A 20,265-nucleotide genomic window follows, 5' to 3' on the forward strand; every position below is an offset into this window, starting at 1 on the left:
CCTTATGCATTGCCAGAGGATTTAATAAACTTATCAAGCAGTGCAGTTTTTTCTAATTAGCCACAGCCCATCCTTATAGCAGCATCTATTCCTGGTGATGCTCTAGTATTTGGTTAAACTCTTGCGACACTCTTCTGTGATTTGGATGAGATCACACACCCAGGCACACAATTTTGTATTCTAGTGTTTTCGTGGCTGTGCTTGGCCCCAGGCTGGTGCTGCTGGTCTTCTGGAAAAGGGAAACACCTTCCCCTGTACTGGTGAAGCAGTCCTGCACTGCCACTGACTCCTCCTCTGATCTTGGGCCATCCCTTCAACTTCTCCATCTTCTTGGCCCTACAAACACTGTGCCTTGTGGCAGGCAACAAATTCAACTAAAAGATCTGAAAGAGGGTTGCTCTGCGGGTGCTAGGGGGTGCATGAAAGCAAGAAGTGTCAGATCTGGCTCAAGGCTTCCCAGAAGCAAAGTGAAACTTAATTTTGCTGCCCTGGAGGAGAGAAACTGAGCACGCAACAGCTGGACCAGCAGCAAGCCAGATTTTTCTAAGGCTTTGGGTACAGCTCAGGACAGTCACTGGCGCTTCCCAGCCCCTCCTCCAGTGAAGTCTGCTGTTGCAGGTATCTCCCTGCCTAGAGCCAGCCTGGGAAATTATCTCGTTAACAGCCTGGTCCCTCATTGAGATGCAGCAACATCATGGGCAATGAAAACATGGGCTACAGCCTCCATCCCACTGAAAACACAGAATAAACCTCCTGAAAGTGGGCATGCAAGGAAATATCAAGATACTGTTTTCATCCATTCATTTCAATACCTCAATTACCATTTAAATTCTCTTCTCTAGCAGTTGTCCTAGCAACAGCGCTTCGTAAAGCCAATGAGCGTCAGCTAAGGAGGGGCTGTCCCTGCTTACTGTGGGCTGTTGAGAGTCTCAGGGCAGGGAACTGCCAGGGGCCACATGACACACTGGTGTGGATCTGCCAAAGCCCCAGGGATGCTGAGGACACGTTGTCCCACAACACTGGCATCCTCTGAATGAGTTTAAACGCAGCTGCGTTGCAATGCTAATAAATTTATTTTATAGGTTCCAGGCGGGCATTAATGAAGCTTCCCTTTGGCTAACTTGTGACTACAGACACTTTGTTCTCAAATGGAAAATAGGTTTCTAGGCTTGGTTGGTTCTTTTTTAATTTTATTTTTCATTTTGGTTTGTTTTGGTTTGGTTTTGGTGTTGTTGGGTTTTCTTTTGGTTTGGGGGGTTTTTTTGGTTTTTTGTTTTGTTTGATCCTCTCCTCGCCTCGCCTCGCCTCGCCTCTCCCCTCTCTCTCCTCTCCTCTCCTCTCCCCTCTCTCTCCTCTCTTCTCTCTTCTCTTCTTTCTTTTTTCTTTTTAGGTGATGGATAGGAGTTAGCCAGTGCCCCCTGTTGTGAGCTGTTTGTGTTGGGTTCGAGGGGCAGCCCTTGAAATATCAACCCCCTTCCTCCTCACATCCCAAAGACTGCAATGTCACTGGAAGATGGACCTCAACTCACATCATCACAGCTCCTAATCCCAGGGGATTTTGCTGACACTATTGTTGTTTCTAAAAATACCTCCATATATGCCTAGCTGTACAGCTTTGGTCCCTGGTCTAGACCAAGGACAGGTGGGGCATGATGTGTCTGTGCGTGCAAGCATGCAGGTCAGCAGGGAGGCAAGTGTCAGGGTGCAAGCACAGCTCATGTGGGGTCAGAGCAGCAGCACCGGTGATGCCCCAACACCTCCGCATCCTCTTCCTTCTCCCCTCATGCTGCCCTGCCTGCCTCCCGTGGTGCCGGGGCCTGTGTCACCCACATGTGCCAGCACAGGAGCTGCCGCAGTGCCCCCTCAGCACCTCCCGCCCCTGCACCCAGGGCTGGAGCCCGCACCTGCAGCCGCAGCGGGAGGCCGGCCGACGGCACCCACGCCACAGGCTCCTGCCCTCCCCCAGCCTGGTGAGTCTGGGTGTTTTCCTGTTTGCCTCTTACCTTTTGCACTAATCCTGGGGACAGGGTACACTGACAGCCAGGCTGCTGTCCCTGCGGGAGCCAGCCTCTGCCCGCTCACACCCCTGGGGTATTTAACCCCGGGGATTTTCCAAGGGCTCACATCTTCCTAATTCTCTTTCCCCAGGAGGGACTGGAGCCTTGCACCCAGCTGTGCTTTGCTGACAGGTCTGTACCAACACTCTGCGCAGAGGGACTGGGGATGAGAGCAGGGGGTGGCAGAGAACTGGGAGGCTACGAGAGCCACGGAGCTGCTGAGCCGCAGAGCTGAATTGATGGAGGAGAAGAAGGAGCCGGGGCTCTGCTTGCCAGGTTTTGTTTGCTGTTACAGCCGCACCAGTGTTTGCTTGCTCTTTTGGGCAGGGTGTGAGCCCAAGGCAGCTGCATCTGGGAGGATGAACTTGGATGCGTATTGTTTGGGAGGGTTATTGGGTCTTCCACTTAAAATAGTATGATACATACGCAGTGTTTGTAAGAGAGCTAAATATCTATCATCTCACGATCAGATAAAACTGGCGCTTTTGGGAAGAAATTAGTGTACCCCACTGCATGAGCATTGCTTTTTAAAGCGGCACAAGGACCTGAAGTGTTGCTCAGGTGGGTAGGGATGGATGGCCCTAGGACTGGTTGGGAGAGCCTACAGATTTGCTAAAGAAAGGTGGAGAGTGTGGAAGGTGTGTGCATCTTGTGTAAAACTGCAAATCTATCCATACAACCCTGCTTACTTCTGGGCTGTGCTGTTGTGCCATTTCTGATAGGGTTGTAGTGTCCTGGATGCTGCACTGTTGCAAAATTTCCAGGAGCTGGAGAGAGGAACCGGGTCTATCTTGTGCAACGGCTTCAGAAAATTGTCTGACCTACTCATCTCTGTAATGAACAGTCAGCAAAATGAGCCAAGGAGGTCAGTAGATCCATGGCTTTATGGTGGTGGAGAAGCATGTCATTGGTAGAAAATGTGGGGATGTGGGCAATGTGCTGTGCTAACTTTTGCTACTAGCATAGCACAGGCTTTTTTTGTGTGTCATCAGTTCATGAGAAGTTGCTAAAGCACTGTATTTTTTAAAGGTATGTATTCCTCTAGACTTCGTCATTTTCTGGTGCTTGGTTACTGATGTTTTTGGCAGCAATATGAGAGGGAGATTGCTGGAGGTGTTTGCTTAGAATAAATTAGAATATAGGTCCTTTGATTTGTGAGAGCTGAGAAAATTGTAATAGGAGAGGAGATTCTGTCATTTAACATCCACCTCTGTCTACGTGATAAATATCACATTTTAACCTCAGCATGGAAGAAAAATACAGCTAGCCAAAGCAAATCAGTTTGCTTACCTAATGCTCCAGGACGAATTTCCCATTGAGCTCCAAAGCTGAGTATCACATCCTCTGGGTACATTACATGACAGAAAATTGCCTCTTTTCTTTTCAAACCCCAGCAGTCGCTGGGCACCAACAACATCTCACAGCGTGTGCTTCACTGACGCTCGGTTGTTGGGAATGAGCCCAACACAGAGAGGGGCAGAACGGACTGTGCTGGAGCTGGCAGCTCCAGCTGGGTGGGGTGCACTCCACTGGCAGGGGCATCCAGGTTCATGGAACAGCCTCCAGCCTACCTTTGAGTAGACAGACCCATTCTGCTTCGCCTTTGTTGGGAACCACCCAGGTGTATGGCAGTTCTGACATTTATAATGTAGACAGAATTTAAATTAAATGCCAGATGCTCTGCAGCTGGAAATTGCTGTATTTCATAGAATCATAGCATGTCCTGAGTTGGAAGGGACCCACAAGTCCATCTCTTGTCCCTGCATGACCTCAAATGTCAATTTACAGCTCTGCAGTGGTATCCCCGTCACAGTCCTACCTCCCCAGCAGCAACGGCTGTGAGTGTCCCAGCACCCAGCCAGGTACACTGAGCTCTGCAGCAGCTCAGCTTGGCCTCTCTGCAGACTTAACTGGGGTCAGACTCCACATCATGCAGGCAGGATCATGGATTTGCAGTTCATATCTCCAGCACACCGTAGCTGTAAGCACTTGGACGTCCAAGTGTCATGGAGGTAAACTGAAACCAGTCCAAACAAAGGATAAGCTCAAACAAACTTTATTTCATGACAATGCCAAAACCAAGCAACAGAAACCAGTGAAAAAAGGAAAATCCAAAATCAGTCGACAATCTGAGAACACTCAACACACTACACATTGACACACAAGAATGATGATCTAAAGTGTGCGCACAGTCACAAAAAGTCAAACTCTCTCAAGAGTACCCAGAAGATATAATCATACACCCAGGACAGGCAGAAGTGGAGGGCAAGGGGTCACTCAGGGTTATATCTAGAAGAAATAATCATTCATCACGGGGAGGATGAGGACAGTCAGTCCTGGGAGGTCTCCTTAGATGGCATCCCAACTGAGGGGAGAGGTTCTGGTCATAGACTCACTGCTTTGAGAAAACCAACTCAAAGGGGGTTTCTGACAGGGGCCCCATTTATAACCTGATCGGATCTGAGCTGTGGTTAGATACGATCATGTTCCAGAAGCTTCTCTGGGCCAAGGTGTCCCACTGGTTGGGGACCCTGTCTGTTGATTGAGGGGTCCCACCTCTCTTGTTCTACTGCCTCAGGGGTGTACATGACTGGGGTCACTGTACCCCAGGGGGTATGTGATGGTCAGCATCCAACCAAAGTGCATACGTGACAACAGCCATGGTGAGATTCAAGAGGTGCCAAAAGAAGAGCACGAAAGAGCCAGCAGCTGCTATGTTAGAAGCTCTGGTCTTTATCAGGGCAGTTGTACCTGTCTCACCAAAAGATCGAGATGTGAGAGTAGGTCTGTCATTGCATGGTCATACTGCAGAGATGGCCTCAGTCATGTTCAGGAAGAGTTTCTGAGGGGTCAGATAAACACGATGCATGTAGAGCCTATCCACACTTGCGCATGCACCTACATCCTCCAGTCCCACAGTGTGTCATGCTTCCAGGAGAAACTGTGTCTTCCCTGAGCTTGGCCGTCACAACCTTCTATCATGTGCAGCCTTCTTAAACCAAGGGACCTTGATGGCTTAAAGCTTTCTTCTCTAATTTCTCCTGTTAACTGTTATAAGGCAATCTTGACAGACGCAGCCTTGGCAGATGCCCTCTGTCAGAGGCCTCTCAGCCTTCTCCTTCAGGAGGCAGCTCTCAGGGTTGGTCCTGGACCAGTTTTTCTTCTACCCTTGAGGGAAAATACCACCAGGAGCAAAGTGGCCACCAGAGGTTAATTTTTCACTTTTCCTTCAAGAAAGCAGCTTTCCATCTCCAGCAGGTCTCCATTCCCTTCCCTGAGCTGTGCCTCATGGCTCTTGCCCAAGCCACAGAGATTTGGAGGAGCAGCAGGTACTCCTATAGGGATGGTGGGAGGTGTTGCAGGGTTGAGCAGTGTGAACAGACTCTGGTGTACTTGGAAATAAGTAGAGCAGGACTCAATCTTCTCTACGTGGGGGGCTTTGGGGTGTATGGGAGAAGAGGGTGGTGGATTTGAGTAGTCTTTTTTCTCCACCAGCAGAGTGTCACCACTGCAAGGAGCAGCTCACCTGTGTAAGTACATCGCTGGTGAAATTTTGCATAGAGCAATGTCCAGGTTAAAAGCATCCTAAGCAATATAGGCCAGCAGATGGAGAAAGCAAACACTGTCTAGGATCCTTGGATCTTCACTGAAGTTAGATTGAATGCATGGTTTTACACCTGCTGACAACCTGTTCATTTATAAGCAATATTATAAAATGCTTTGGAAGGGGTGGTTAACCTACCTACAGATGCTTTTCCTCCCTCCACTGACTGTATAAACTGTAGGCCATACCCATCTTGTCACACAGAGACATTTATGGTGTAAATCTGTCACCTAGAGTGCTGCTTTTGGCCATCCCCCAATGCTGGAAACCTGCCTGTGGTATCTTGGCTGTCATCCTAAACCCACCCTCTCCATGAAGACATCACTCAAAAGAGGTCTCTCTCCACCTCCCACAAGAAATCCATGGCATGAAAAGGGGAAGCGGCAGGTGGCAGAGAGGAAAGGGATAAGGCCCAGTGAGCAAGGGCCAGCTCCAGTGGTGCGGCTCAGTACCACAAACCATGGCCAATGGGGCAGCAGTTCAGGTCACTGTTGACATCTAATGGAAGATGAGCTTGGGCAATGCAAGCAGTACACCTGCACTGCCAGGAAACCCACGTGTTGGGAAGCAACCTGCACTGAGCCCATCACTTTTGCTTTGGAGATGTGTCACGTGTATTTAGTGTAATGCACGGGGAAGCAGCAGCGTACCTGAGACCAGGATGTGACCCAGGCTGCTGCCAACCTTAAGGAAGTCCCCCTGAATCACTGGCCAGTGAACTGTTGATGAACTGTTGAATTTTGCCCCAGGTCATTTTTAACACAGGCAGCTCACTACCCAGTGCTTGCCCCCACAAGAGCAATAAGGAGGGGTGACCCCCCAGCATGCACTGAAACCTACTGCGGGATGGTGTGGGATGAGGAACACCACCTCAGGTGAGGTCCTGGCTTATCAAGTTGTAACCTGAGTAAACCAGGATCCTGATTTTTGGGCTGGACATGATTTCACCCAGAGCTCCTCAGGGGAGCTCCATGAGGGGACTGGGGAAGTGGTTGTGATTTGCAGCCTATCAGTGGTGGTCTGGGGAGAGTGACAGGGAGCGGAAAGCCACCCTGGTTATGGTCAAAACAGACAGCTTTTGGGACAGATAGATGTGACCCACTGTCATGAAGGAGGCCAGTGACACAGGTGGCTCTTCCCAGTCCTGTGTACTCCAGCTCTAAACTGGTCCCAATATGAATTTCAGTGGAGTTGTACAGGGCTCGTGCAGTGGTGGATGAGGCCTTTAGGTTTGCTGGGATTTCAGGAAGAGATTTTCTGTGGAACACTAGCATGCTCCTTCTCCCCCTTAACCTCTCCTGTTATTGACATCTGTTGTGGTTATGGAGATGGGGCTGCTCCCTGCTAGCTTCCAGCCCAGCCAGTGTGCAAGCAACACCTCACAACCCTCAGAAACTTCCCAAAAGAATATAGGGAGGTAGCTGAGGATACCCAGCCTCAATACACCCATTCATCAGCAACTGAAGTGTCTTCAGTGCTACTGATAATTATTACAAGAAATAATTGCCCATCTTTCCAGAAGAAGTTGAGAGATCCAGTGAAATTCTTCTTTGTTTTGTCTTAAAGTCATTGCAATGATTTGTTAGCAGTTTTACATTTTACAGTGTCGACACGTTCTACACACTTAGGAGAAGTAATCTCAGATAAAGGTTTAAGTTTCTTTTTCTCTTCCTTTCCTTTTTAAAGGATCTGAGAACAGCTGTGGAATGTGAATAGACTTTAACTATTAAGCTCAAGCTGCCAAGACGTTATTTCCTGTAGCTTTGACTCATGCAACTGAAGAAATAAATTGAATGAGAATATTGTTTTGTACAGGGGATTTTTGTCTCCCTCTGCCACCCCCAGGCTTGGCTCCATTTAAAGCCAAAATACCAAGGCATACTCTCATGTGTGCTGATTTTTCCTGCTGGTGAGGCACCTCATGGCAGGAACCGCTTGCTTGGAGCAGGGTGACTCCAAGCCCACAGGAGCCTGACCTGGGCTCCTGGTGGTTGCCTGTTTGCCAGGGGAAGGAGTCTGACTTATCTGGTGTTGGCTGGTGCCACTCGTGTCGCTCAGGGTGGTATGGTGAGGAGAACGGGGCCCTCTCCACAGAATTTATCATCCTGGCCCGAGTATCTGACTTTGACCCGGCCCCAAATCTGTGACTGCACAGCTGAGAGGTCTAGCAAAAGGGTTCAGACTAAAAATCAGCACATGCAATTGCATTAGCAATTAATTTATGTGATTATATTTGATTGTCTCCATTAACTGTACTTAATTCAGCTGCCAACAGCACACACTAGCACAGAACATACCAAGTAAATAACTGCTCTTCATACAAGGGGTGGTCAGGTCACAATATCAGTGTCTTCTTCTCACTTCCTCTGCCTCAGCATCTACTTTCACAGCATTTATACTATAGCAAGACACAGACAGTTCAAAGAAGCCTCCAGACGCATCTTGTCTACTGCAGTGTCATTACCAGCAGCTGGAGGCTGTGTGCACAGCTGAACTTCCTCCCATGCAGAGGTCCTGCACAACATCTATGCATCATTAATGTTGCCGTCGTGGAGGGGTGTAATTGCTGCCTAGACCTTCTGGTGGCTTTGTGTGCCCAAGCGTTCATTTCCTTCTTGATGTATTATAAATTACTATAATATAGTACCTCTTTTTTTTTAAAAAAAAAAAAAAAGTAAGTATGCTGGAGAAGCTGTTGCTAACATGCTGGCCTGCTCTCACAGATTTAAAACTGTAGAAAGCACTGACAGTCATCTTATGTGATTACAAGATTGCTGTCACAGAAGTCACCTTGAATAACAGTGCCTCATTCAGACATGTTAAGGGCAAAACCAGAGGGCGACTGTTGTCTTTATTTTCTAGAGACATTTAAATTAGCCACTGTAATGATATTGTCAGTCATGTTACCTGGCTGCTGAGGCTTTGGGACTGCAGTGCTGATAGGATTGCGTTATTAACTGATTTACAGTTGACATTGGAAAGGTGAAAAGGAGCCTTCAGCTTCTTGTGTAAGACTGTCAGTGCAGAGTTCCATGTCTAGGAGGCTTTGGACGTCCAGGTGCTTATTGACGTTACCATCTCCTCCCCTGTTCCTGAACTGCAGTGATGCAGGTGGAAGTCCTCCTAACCAGACAATAAAACACCGGTTGCATAGCGATTTAGTTTAGAGGGGAAAGTAATGAACTACCTGAAGAAGGACCACTAGCCTGTAGGAGGGAGGATGAAGGGAGATGTTTTCCCTTTCCACTGCTGGGTAGGCAGTTATTATAGACTCCCTCTGTGTCCATTCCCTGGGCAAATGCCCATTGGGAAGTTGCAATAAATTAGTGTGGGATACATTTCTGTCAGAGGCTTGGTTACTCAGTTTTGCATGGTGTATATCATTCTGAGAGCCACAGAAGAAAGGCAAGACTCCTCAGCAGGGGCAGAGAGGAGGATCTTGCTGCTCTGAGTGATTTCTACTTACTGAAGATTAGGTGCAAAATTTTATTTCTAAATTCAGTCCTTAAGATGAAAGTAGATGAGAGAGGATGGAGAGAAGCCGTGATCACAGTCTTCAATGGCAGAAGCAGTGGAGTGGGAGTGAGGCACTCCTCATGCCTGTGGGGGCTCAGAGGAGTCATAGGCTTTAGATAGTGGCATAGGAGGCCTGGGTGGGGTAGCTGAGTGAGTGGCCAACAACCGAGGCAGCTGCACACAGCAACAGACTGTGAAGACTGAGGCGGTTTTGTAAGGCAAGTGTTCATGGGGCTGGACTCAGCCTAGCTAGCCTGGCTTGGAAACAAGAGGTGAAGAGGCCCCCCAGGTCTGTGCAGCCACCCTGCCTCTGCGCTGGCCCCGAGGTAGCTTTCTCACTGAGGAGGGAAGCCAGTAAAGAGAGACAGAGGGAATCGCATCTTTATGTGATGGCATGCTCCTTCTTTTTATTCTTTTCTAGCTAAACTATAGTTAAGGAAGAAAGAAGTGTGAAGGACAGAAAAACAAGATGTTGGTGCTGTCCAATGACACAGCCCTGAATTCGCTTCTCTCCAAGCTGCTTCAAGACTATCTGGAGCAGACAAATAGCTCTGCACCTTCTCAGGTTGGAAGTACCAGCAGCAACCTGGAAATCATCTACCTGCTGATGATGGTCGGCCTCTTTGGCTTCTTTGCAGTGGGAGTCATGCTGATGAACATCCGTGTCAGGAGGCTGGAGGACTCCTGTGACCACTACAACACCTACATTGCCACAGACATTTGGCACAAGAAGGACAGGGAGTATTTTCAAGCCAAGCTCATAGAAAATTACAAGCTGTGCTGTGTCCTTGAAAACCAGCTGGCTGTGGAGCAGCCCAACACGCAGATTCCCGAGGCTAAGTCTTCCTAGCAAAATGGGAGAAAGGACTGCACTTTGCACAGGGACCACTCGACCGATACCTGGTATGAACCAGGCTGGGTGCTTGCCCATCTGCAAAGCATCGGGCACGGGCCTCGATCAGACTGTTTAACCATGAACTGATGGTGAATCTGATGGGTCTGTGATGGCCCTGGTGCTGCAAAAGTGTCTGGCCACTAGCACCTTGTTGTAGTCTCTGTAAGGTCAAGGAGATGGGGGGAGACACAGCAGGAGTATCATGGACTCATCAGCTTCACCTAGCAAAAAAAGCAGATGTTGGCATTGCCAGTATGAATGCTTGCTGTAGTCCATGTAATTAAAACCAAATTGGATCAAAGACAAGCTACCAGCATTAACTGCCAAGTATAATTTAGGCACAAGTTTCTTCCAAGAAAAAGTAGATGAAATATTTTATTTGCATTTTTGTTCAGCATAGAATTATCTTTTTAGAAGTTGTACAATGATGTGGATTACATATTTCTTTCAGAATCATACACCACTTTGAGAAAAAAAATTTAGAAAAATATTTCCATTTTTTTTCTGAAAACCATTCATGTGCAAAATTGCAGACTTTGCAGGGAAATTTTTTAGTGGCTGTCCTAATTCCTAGCAGGTACCCCAGACCAGTCTTGCTGGCTACTTTTGGTTTTCCTTCTCATGGATAGGGGTTGATTCTGGCAGCAACACTCACCCTTGCATAAAGATTCAGCAGCCCACAGGGTCTATGTCATGCAAGTGTGTAATGATTCAAGAGTTTCAATCGCAGTTAATTATTGCACAAGACATAAGTGCTAGCCCTCAGTTAGAAAGTGAGTTTCCACTCCATGAAGAGCATTTCCACAAAGTGTCTGATACTTAATCACTGATGCAGCTTATGTCTGTGCTTAACTTAAAGCCCATGGGCAGTTTTCCAGCTCCCAAGAGCAGCCTCTCCCGGTAGAGCTGTTTTATCTGCTGCAGGACCCAATGAGAGGTCCATGCCAGCAAGGTTCTCCTGCCCTTGGCCTCTTTACCCACTCCTTGGGCAGGCTATGTCTGCCGAGCTGCAGGAGGACAGCGGCAGAAGAACTCAGCTTCTGCAGCAGCAGCTATCAGCTGTCTGTGTTAAAAGGGAGAAATATGGCTCCCCTGGACATTGAGCTACTCAAAATAGCAACCTCGCCAGCTTGAAGCCTGTTTTCTTGTTTTGGATCAAAGAAGCAATGGTCTGGGCAGGAGGGGTTTTTTTATTTTTGCTCCACAGATACACATCCCATTTTTAGCTACTGGAGAGGAAAGAGAAGTGGGAAAGGCTTGAAAGAAAGTCATGCAGGCAGCCACTTAAAAGGCAAGGCGAGGGCAGATAGCTACCCACGTATTTGGATAAGCAAGAAATACAAGTCACAACATATCCCTTTTCCATGCATAGGTACTTCTTTAGTATTGCACTTCCATTAAAGTAATATTCCAGCCATGTTTGTGTTCCCAGGATACTTAGGACAAATAAAAATGCAGTTTGTTTTGTTTTGTTTTTTTAAAGATGTTTATGTGGTGCCTACCATTAAGCTGAGGACAAGATACATGTTTTTGCTGTCTTGAACAGCTTGGAAAATCTCCATCAGCTTAATTATCTAAGTGAGATTTTCCTCTAGAGGAATGTAAACCAAAGCCAAGCTTTGGAAAAATATTGACTTCTCAGATTGGGCACTGCTCTTTTGGGATCTCACAGTGCGGTCTGTTTATTACTTGCAATTCCCTCCCTCTGTAAGAGTGCAAATGCTCTTGCTTGCTGTTTCTCCAGAGGCAAGCCTGTGCAGCATTGCCGAAAATGCTTAAACTTGTGTCAAAAATGGCCTTTAATTACATTACAACCTTTGAAAATTAAGCTTGTCAAAAGGGCTCCCTCCTGCAGCTCCCCTCACACCCCAGGTGTTTTCAGGTATTTACAGTCTAGGAACTTGCTGGTCACCGTGTTGTAATAGCTCAGTGTAGTTATTTGTGAAAAGAGTTTTGTCAGCATTAGCTGGCTTCCATTTTTTAATTTTTTTTTCCAGCTCTGCCATTTTATTTATTTAAAGAAGAGGGGAATCACTGTGCCCAAGTCATAATGCTTTCCTGTGCCAGCAGGCTACAAATCACCCTTCAGTGGCAGCTCCAGACTTCCACTGTGGGCTTTGCCATTACATTTCAGGCTTATAGTTCTCTTTTTCCCCCTATTTTTTTCACTTGCACAAAGCAATAAAATCTGAACGACAAACTTCTCTTGTGGCCTTAGATGTTTTTTTCACTCCTAAGCTGTTTCACAAGCTCACAGAAAAAAACACTGGTCCTACCTGACAGGCACTCACTCAACCGTCCCCTCTCTACACCCAGTTAAGCAGAGCCAGGCCTGGGTGCTGGGATATCTCTCAGTACACCTAGATCTGGAGAAATATCAAAATGTCAGGAACAAATTCCTCACCTCAGGTAAACTCCCAGGGTCTGCAATATCCCAAGCAAGCTTGGCTCCAGTGTCCGGTGCAGTGATCACAGCTGCAGCCTTTGGTTACACATTGCATACAGTCAGGATTGCTGCAGCCCCAGCAGCACCATCCGTTTGGTGGATCACATTGCAACTGGGGATGGGGGACTGCTTGGAGGGCGTTGGCGTGCCCTGGGGGTGCTGGGTTTGGGTGTGCCCCCCCAAAATGATAGTGGACCAGGCAAAATTGGAGTAACAGCTGTGGGATAGGAGTGCCTCCATCAAGGAAAGAAGGTCTTGTGCCCACCTGGGGCCCGTTGGCTCTGCAGAACACATCAGTTGGGTAGCTAGCCCTCATGGGATATTCTGTTGATAGAGCTTTTCCTAAGGCTAGAAAGGATCATTCTGATGACAGGTAGGAGTACATATCGTGAGATCTTAAGATCAGGTCAGCTACATCTCTTTCCGTGAACTCCTTGAAAAAGACTCTGAAATCCCTTCCTATATAGCTCTGGATTACATGATAACAGTTTTGGAGATGTAAAGTGCGAGACAACCGGCAGACTGCATTGCCGAGCATCCTCCAGGGCTCGTAAACACAGCTCCCACTTCTGACTCATGCCGGATGGCTGACATGGGACCCATCTGTGACTTCACGTAATAGGAGAAAGAGCATTCACTGGCCAAGGAGTGCCTAGAAATGCGTGATTAGTTCACTTGCTCATCATCTTTGCTGTAGACCAAAGGCCAGCAACAAACCTATCATATAATTACCATCACACAGAGTTCACATTTTCCAATTTCCTCCTTGTTGGGGAGATTGAAGAATCTTAAACTCATTAGGCAAGTGTTGCACTTTCTTTGGCCCAAACTTTAAAAGTCTTTTGCTCAGGAGACATAAAATAGCCAGGGAGACTGCTAAAAGTTTCTTTTTCTCCGGTGCCCAAAAGCTAAAGTCCCTGGCTTCATTAGCTGTGGCTTATTCTAGTCGGTAGCCTTGCTGCCAGTTGGCCTAATGAGCATACCTCCAGGCACAGGTTTTTCTCTTTGGCTACGCATGGCTTTTATATTAGAAAATGCATTACACAGAAATGCCAGGATTATACAGAAATAACGTTTTGAATTTAAGCCCCTACATTGTTAGCAGCAATGTGATGGTAATGCACAAAGATCTCAAGCAAAATCAAAGCTCAATATAGCAGGTTCTCTCCTGTATATATTTTGAAAGGTTCTGTTTTGTACAGTTGCAGACTAAGCTGGAAGTTGTGTGGTATGAAGCCACACAAATAAAATATTTGTGAATAACTGTGGCACAGCACAAATGTCAACAAGATTCTGTGTCATACCTCTTGGTGGGGAAAGTCAGTCCTCATGCCTTGGGCAAAAAAGCTCCAGGGCAGTTTTTCACTAGGTTACACGGACACTGATCCATGGGAAGGTGAGGTCTCCCTCTCCTCCTCTTTCCTGCCTGCCCTGGAAACCTGTCTGGGTTGCCCAGGCTCTGGGCAACTCTTTGACTGCTGCAGCACCCCCAAAACCTAAAGTGTGGCCTCTCGGGCCATGGCTTCAAAGCTGTTGTAGGAATGTCATCTACAATGCCTTTACCATCCATGGAGCAGGGTGCTGCATGCAGCAGGGCCCAGCCACCCTTCTCTGGCAGCATGCAGTCATTTGCTGGAGTGGGAGTATGTTTACCTGAGGATATGTCTGCTTGGGCTCACACAAAGGCTGTATGGGTGTCCCAAGCTTAGCCTTAAGATGGCCAGATGCCAGCTCTAGCTATAAGAAGGCATGGATGCATGCTGAGGTTGAGACCAATATGCCCTCAGCAGTGGCTAGAAGTGGTGTACATCCAGGCAGCACAGAGACCAGGAAGCAAATCTGTGCTGATCTGTAGCCATTCTGTAGCCTGGCATGCACAACCTTCCTGTAGGAAGCCCAAACTGAGAGCTTGTTCTTTGCCTCCACTGCAAAACTTTCCCTCCCCTCTTGCCAGCCTGGAGAGCTTCAGGGCCTGGTTCTTATTTGCCATTTCATGGAGAACTTGCATCTGCAGCAGCTGGCTTTTCATTATACCCAGCAGAAATCCTTAGGGCTGCAGGTATGAGAGAACAAACCCCTAGTACTAAGTAGTCCATCTGGAAAATACTTCACAGTCAAAGGCAACCCGAGTGTCTAAGTCTGAAGTGAATTCCCGCCCCCTCCTCACTTGATAGTTATCAGTGTTATCTTTATTTGCAGTTGGTTGGATCAGACCTGCTACACCGGGAAACATGCACAAAGACAAGCAGAAGGAAACTGATAAAAATAGAAGATATGAGCAATCAGAAGCAAGCAGAACATTCTTTACAGCCAATAACTGGAATTATCTTAAATTATATTCCTATGGCATCCTGTTTCATTTTTACACGTTGTTATCACTATGCTAAACTCACTCCATAATCTCCTTATCCAGCTGTAGCTATCAGCTATGCATGTGAAACCTCCACGAAGCCTTTCTCAAGAAATTGCTCAAGGGACCAGCATAAGTACAATTGCTTGGCAGAGGAAGCTATGAAAGGTCATGCTACATTTCACTGGTGAGGTGGACAGGAGGCTGCTCCCTGAGACAGGAGCTGTCCATGCAACTGGCTTCATGGACATGTTCAAGCAGAGGAATGGTCCCAGTCAACAGCCTTCAAATGACAAGAAGCAAAGACCCATACTATATGCTGAAATAGGCAAAGTACTTAATTCTTGGCAGATCTAGGGCAGGGCTTGCAAGGATAGTTGTTTCTGAAGCTAGCTTTCAACTGCATCCATGAGTGTTCTTCATACCAAAAAAAAAGGGAAGATGTACATAAATATCAATGGAAAATGCATGGATGCTAAATTCAGAAGTGAACATTGTGACCGTCAGATCTGATTTAGCAGAAGAAAAGCCAAAGACTCTAATGCAATACTTTCTTCAGGCAAGCCCAGAGCTTCTGCTTGGGCTACAGCTCATTATTTTCAGAGGCACACTCGGGTTTACCAGAATAATTCCTCTGCTCAGTCCACAAAATCCACATACTGGGCCAGGGGTCACCAACCTTCCAAGACCAAGAGCCAAGCAAAACACAATGTGGCAGCTTAATCTCAGAGAATTTGCTCTAAAAAATTCTTGATTCAGTAGTGGTCTGGTAAGTGTAATAGTAGTTTTATGACAGGTATGTCACATCCCTAAACACTGTTGAACTTCACAGAAATACACTATTTGATTTTGACCAATATCTGGTAAAGGGATCCTCAGTATATGATAGTTTTGATTTTGTTTCTAGATGCAGTAGCTTTCATACTTTTAAACGAGAAAAGCACAGCTCATTAGCCCAGCTGTAAGCATTCATTCTGATTTAATCCTAGGATCAGGGATTGATCAGTGGCTGATGTCCAGCAGAGCACACCTGCACTGGGGAGGTAACGTTCCCCCATTTGGCACAAACCCATCATCAGTAGCTCTTCTCCCTCTGCCCTCTGCAACATTCACCCTTCTCCAGGGTTTCCCTCCATACCACAACCTCTGGCCTCCAGACCTCTCTCACCAGCCAGCCCCACAGGTCCACACGTCCTTAATCGGCACGAAGGAGCAGAACCCCTCTGTCGCAGCCAAAGGGGGCCATATCAATGCCGGATCTAACCCATTGTTCCCAAAGTCTGAGCTCTGACTTCCTTTTTCCTTGTGACCTCCAGCTTTGAGTGGCAAGGTAGTTTGTCAGGGGAACAGCTGTTCTGGTTCACTGTTGTGCACATAAGCCTCAAGCCTATGGTCTTTATTCAGGCCCATGGCAACAGCAGGCTTAGGGTCCTCCAATCTGATGGGACCTTTTGCCCTGGCAATATTTTCTCAAGCCTTTATTATCAGCTTCCCACCTAACAATGCAAAACAAATCTGGGAAAAGAGTGCAAACCATAATCTCATACCAGCTCTGCAACTGCAGGCAACATCCCTTCTCCAAGCTGCTTGAGCTGAGCTTGCCCCATAGGCACCTCTGCAACTTCACCCCCAGCAGTCCAGTTCCCAGGCTCTCAGGGGTCAATCTAACCCTGAGCTGCATGCACAGAGCAGAGGAATAAAACCTCAAATGCTCCCCATACTTTTATCTATTTTTCACCTTAATATGCAAGAGTTATGATGGTGCAGGAATAGACAAACCAGCACACTCATCAGTCAGGCACCCTCTGCCAGCCAGGTATCCACAGAGATTTACCCTCAGGCAGCCCATGACAGGACTGGCACCTAAAATTAACCCTCTGCTGTGATTCTATTTATTTACTCCCCTCAAAAAAAAAAAAAAAAAAAAAAAAAAGTGAGACCTCTTTAATAGCAACAGCCCAATAATCTTTCTATCCAAACTCTGACCTTGAAAAAGCGACTGTAACAAAATAAAATGCAATTTCAATAAAAGTAAGCGGATGAGAAACACACTGTTTCATCCTAATCTAAATTTCCAGTGGTGTTGGCTAGCTCACTGCCAAATATGGGCAACAGAGACAGGGCCTTCTTTGTTTGCAACAAATTATTTAATCCAACATGTGCACATTAAATGGTTTCTCCCGGATTTCTTTATGTGCATGTTGCTCCTTGTTTCTCTTTGTAGAGGCCACTGAAATGCAGAAATTGCCAGGATCTTTGAAGCTACCACCAGGTAGGACCCTTCATCTCAAGGGAAGACAGCCCTGGCCCAGATTTCTGTCTTATTTTCCTCGCAGTTCCCATGTCCCTCCATGATAACATGACTATGTCCACTCCGGCTATGTTGGGCAGCTTTTCTCTCTCGAGATGCTCTGGCTGGTCTTGGGCAGGAGCAAAGGTAGTGATAATGTCCCTGCTGATGGCAGTGCTGTCATTGACAGCAGTAGGAACAGGATTTCACCCTCTAGTGGGGACTCATGAGGGTCAAAGTTAAGGGCATCACCCTGTAGTGTAGCACATAATCACATCCTAGCATGTGTCCTGTGAAGGAAATGGTCTGGTCTGATCTAAAGAACGGTGTTATTAATATATGATGTCAACTAGTACCTTGTGATCTGGGAGTGTAAAAAAATGAGCAAAACTACCTTGCCATGGTGTGTGTTTGGCATTTCATGGCACAGCATGTGGATGCCAAGGCTTACGTGTGATAACAGCAGAGACAATTGTCGGGTAAGTGAAACGGCAATGAATCATCCAGTAGCTGCTCAGAGGGGTCAGCAGCCGTGACAAAACCCCAGACTTGCATCCCAGCTCTCCCACTAAGACAGCCAGAACCTTGGGTACCAGGTGCACCACAGCTGCACTGGCCCTTCCTTCCTTCCTTCCTTCCTTCCTTCCTTCCTTCCTTCCTTCCTTCCTTCCTTCCTTCCTTCCTTCCTTCCTTCCTTCCTCCCTTCCTCCCTTCCTCCCTTCCTTCCTCCCTTCCTCTCCAGGCTTCTTTCCTCTTTCCTCCTGAACTTCCTTCAGTGGGAAAAGGCACAGGTGGTGCATTGCCCTGCATGTGGGTTCTCCTCTTTATTTATCCACAGAAGCAGTTGGCATTTTGGGGGTTTTGTAGAGAATTAAGTAGTCTGTGAGATTTTAGAAAAGATGAAAAGGGATGTTACAACCCGATGTGTTTATCAGATGTGTTTGTGGTTTTATTCCATGTTACAGTTTCCATTCAATGAGGAGGGCAAGCACGCACCAATTGCAGGGACCAGATGAGTGTGTACCAGTTGGTGGTCAGCTGTGTGGGTGCACACTACTGATCTGCTCTGAGGAAACACATTAAACCCCAGTTCAGAATAACACATTTTATCTGGAAATCTTCCGGGGAGGGGGAAGAGGAAACAGGCAATTACAGTGGCGAGGACGACATGGGGCAACCTGTCAGACTGCCTGGTCTGCTGTCATCGTGTGTGGCCATACCCAGGTGCCTCCCTAGATCACAGCCCTACAGAAATACTCTTCTTCTGCTGACATCCCCTTCTTCCATTTCTGGGACATTATGGTCAGATCTCAGTCAGCTGCTCCCAGATGCCCAGCCTACCGTTTTAGAAATGTTCAACTCAAGGTCAGAGTCTGAGGAGATCATCGCAGTGATGGCCCAGAAATAACACCCTATACCACCCCACCACAGCTGCATCTCTGCCAGTGGCCGCACTTACAGGGCCACAATCAGGACATCTCTTCTAACCCTCTCAGCCCTCTCTGTGCCCTCGTCTTCCACCTACCCTGGCAGCTGACTGCAATCAGGAGTGAAACACGAGAAGATAAAAAAGTCTTTGTGAAGTCTCACGGGTACTATAAGTGTTCATCACAGATGATGCCAGTCTTCAGTGGTGTCCCTCTGTGCTTGGTTTTCCTGCACTAGCTCTCCTCCACCTGCGGGGAGGGCACTGCTCATCCTCTGGTGTCACCATCAGCCAGCAGCCACCGCCGCAGGCTGGCTCAGGTTGTCCCAGGGTGATGTTGTCCTGGGCAAGAGCTCCTTAATGTGTAGCCTGTGGTGGAAACAGGATGTGAAGCACAGGATGGGAGTGGCAATTACTTTTATTGCTGTCCTGAAGGTGATACTACTCAAATCATATTACCATGTGTTTTGGACAGGAGCCCAAAACGTGAACATCGGACCACAATAAATATGGATCTCTTTTGCTTTACAGGTACAATTAAAGGGCAATATCCAGAATTTTACTGTCAGTGGGTGAGTCACAAGCTGCAAAACCTGGATGTGGCTCTGAGACAACCAGCTCCTGAAGTGGTTACATCTGTGCAGAGCCCACGCGTGAAAGGACTCAAGTGAGGAAGCACATCTGAGTCCGCAGTGCTTGGCAAAGTCTTTGTCTGAAGCGCACTCTGGTGCGAGAGGACAGGTCCCAGCAGAGCTGGCTGCCACAGCTGCCTTGTGGTGATGAGTGGTTGCAGCAGGGCTCAGACAGCACTAAAAAATGAAATTTCCTGGCAAAGGGAGAGTCTGAGAATGGCGGCAGAGCAGCAAAAGCTGGGGAGGTCTGCTGCACTGGAGTACTGAGAAAGATAAACGCTTTCAGAGGATCAGACAATAAATAATGGAAAAGCTAGAAAAAAGGAAGGAAGAAACAAAGAGCCTAAACTTAACTGCCTGAGACTTTTATCATCAGAATCACTCATAATACAATGTCTAATAACATTGTTTTTGCCATCTGACTCATGTTGCATATCTCAGAGAAGGCAGAAGCTCTTTTCTTTCATCTGATATATTCAATGTGCAAGAAGCTGTTCACAGTTCGCCCCTATTGCTGAGGTGGAATACTGAGAATATCTAAAGGTCCTGTAGGAAAAATCAGTTAAGAAAGAGCAAGCCATGTGACTGCAATGCAGTGCATGGGCATGGAGAAGAGACCCCTGAGCAGATGTGCCAGCACCGTGCTGTTACCACTTAGCCCCAGTGTACAATCAGGGCTGTGGCACTGTTTTGCATAAATACTCAAGGATTCAGAAGAGATTTTTCTCACACCTACTCCTGGGCATCGAGAGACAGAAGCAGGTCACCATAACCAGGACTGGTCCAAGGCCTCTTATTGCACCAGCAAAATGAAAGCTCTGGCTCGTTCTCAGCCACAGAAACTCAGGCAATGTGATTCGTGGCATGGTCTGACCCACACAAGAGGCAACGTACACTGCCTTGGGCTGGGGCCATCACCTGCAGCCCTCACCCTCAGCCACCGTGAGCAAGTGCCCTTTCTCAGCCTCTTCTAGGAAGTCAAGATGACTCAGGCACCACAGAGAGGAAGCTGGCAGAAGGACACAGCAGGTTATCACTCTGCCCAACCA

The 20,265-nt window shown here is 47.3% G+C and overlaps 1 protein-coding gene across 1 annotated transcript; it reads left to right on the forward strand.

The window, feature by feature from the left end:
• Positions 1-9,646: 9,646 nt before the first annotated feature.
• KCNE1 (potassium voltage-gated channel subfamily E regulatory subunit 1) lies at positions 9,647-10,027 on the forward strand. Its single transcript, XM_065626675.1, has one exon. It carries the CDS (start codon positions 9,647-9,649, stop codon positions 10,025-10,027), a length of 381 nt encoding a protein of 126 aa, XP_065482747.1.
• The last annotated feature ends 10,238 nt before the right edge of the window (positions 10,028-20,265 follow it).

Source organism: Caloenas nicobarica, chromosome 1, assembly GCF_036013445.1.
Source record: "Caloenas nicobarica isolate bCalNic1 chromosome 1, bCalNic1.hap1, whole genome shotgun sequence".
In the NCBI taxonomy this organism is placed as follows: Eukaryota; Metazoa; Chordata; class Aves; order Columbiformes; family Columbidae; genus Caloenas; species Caloenas nicobarica.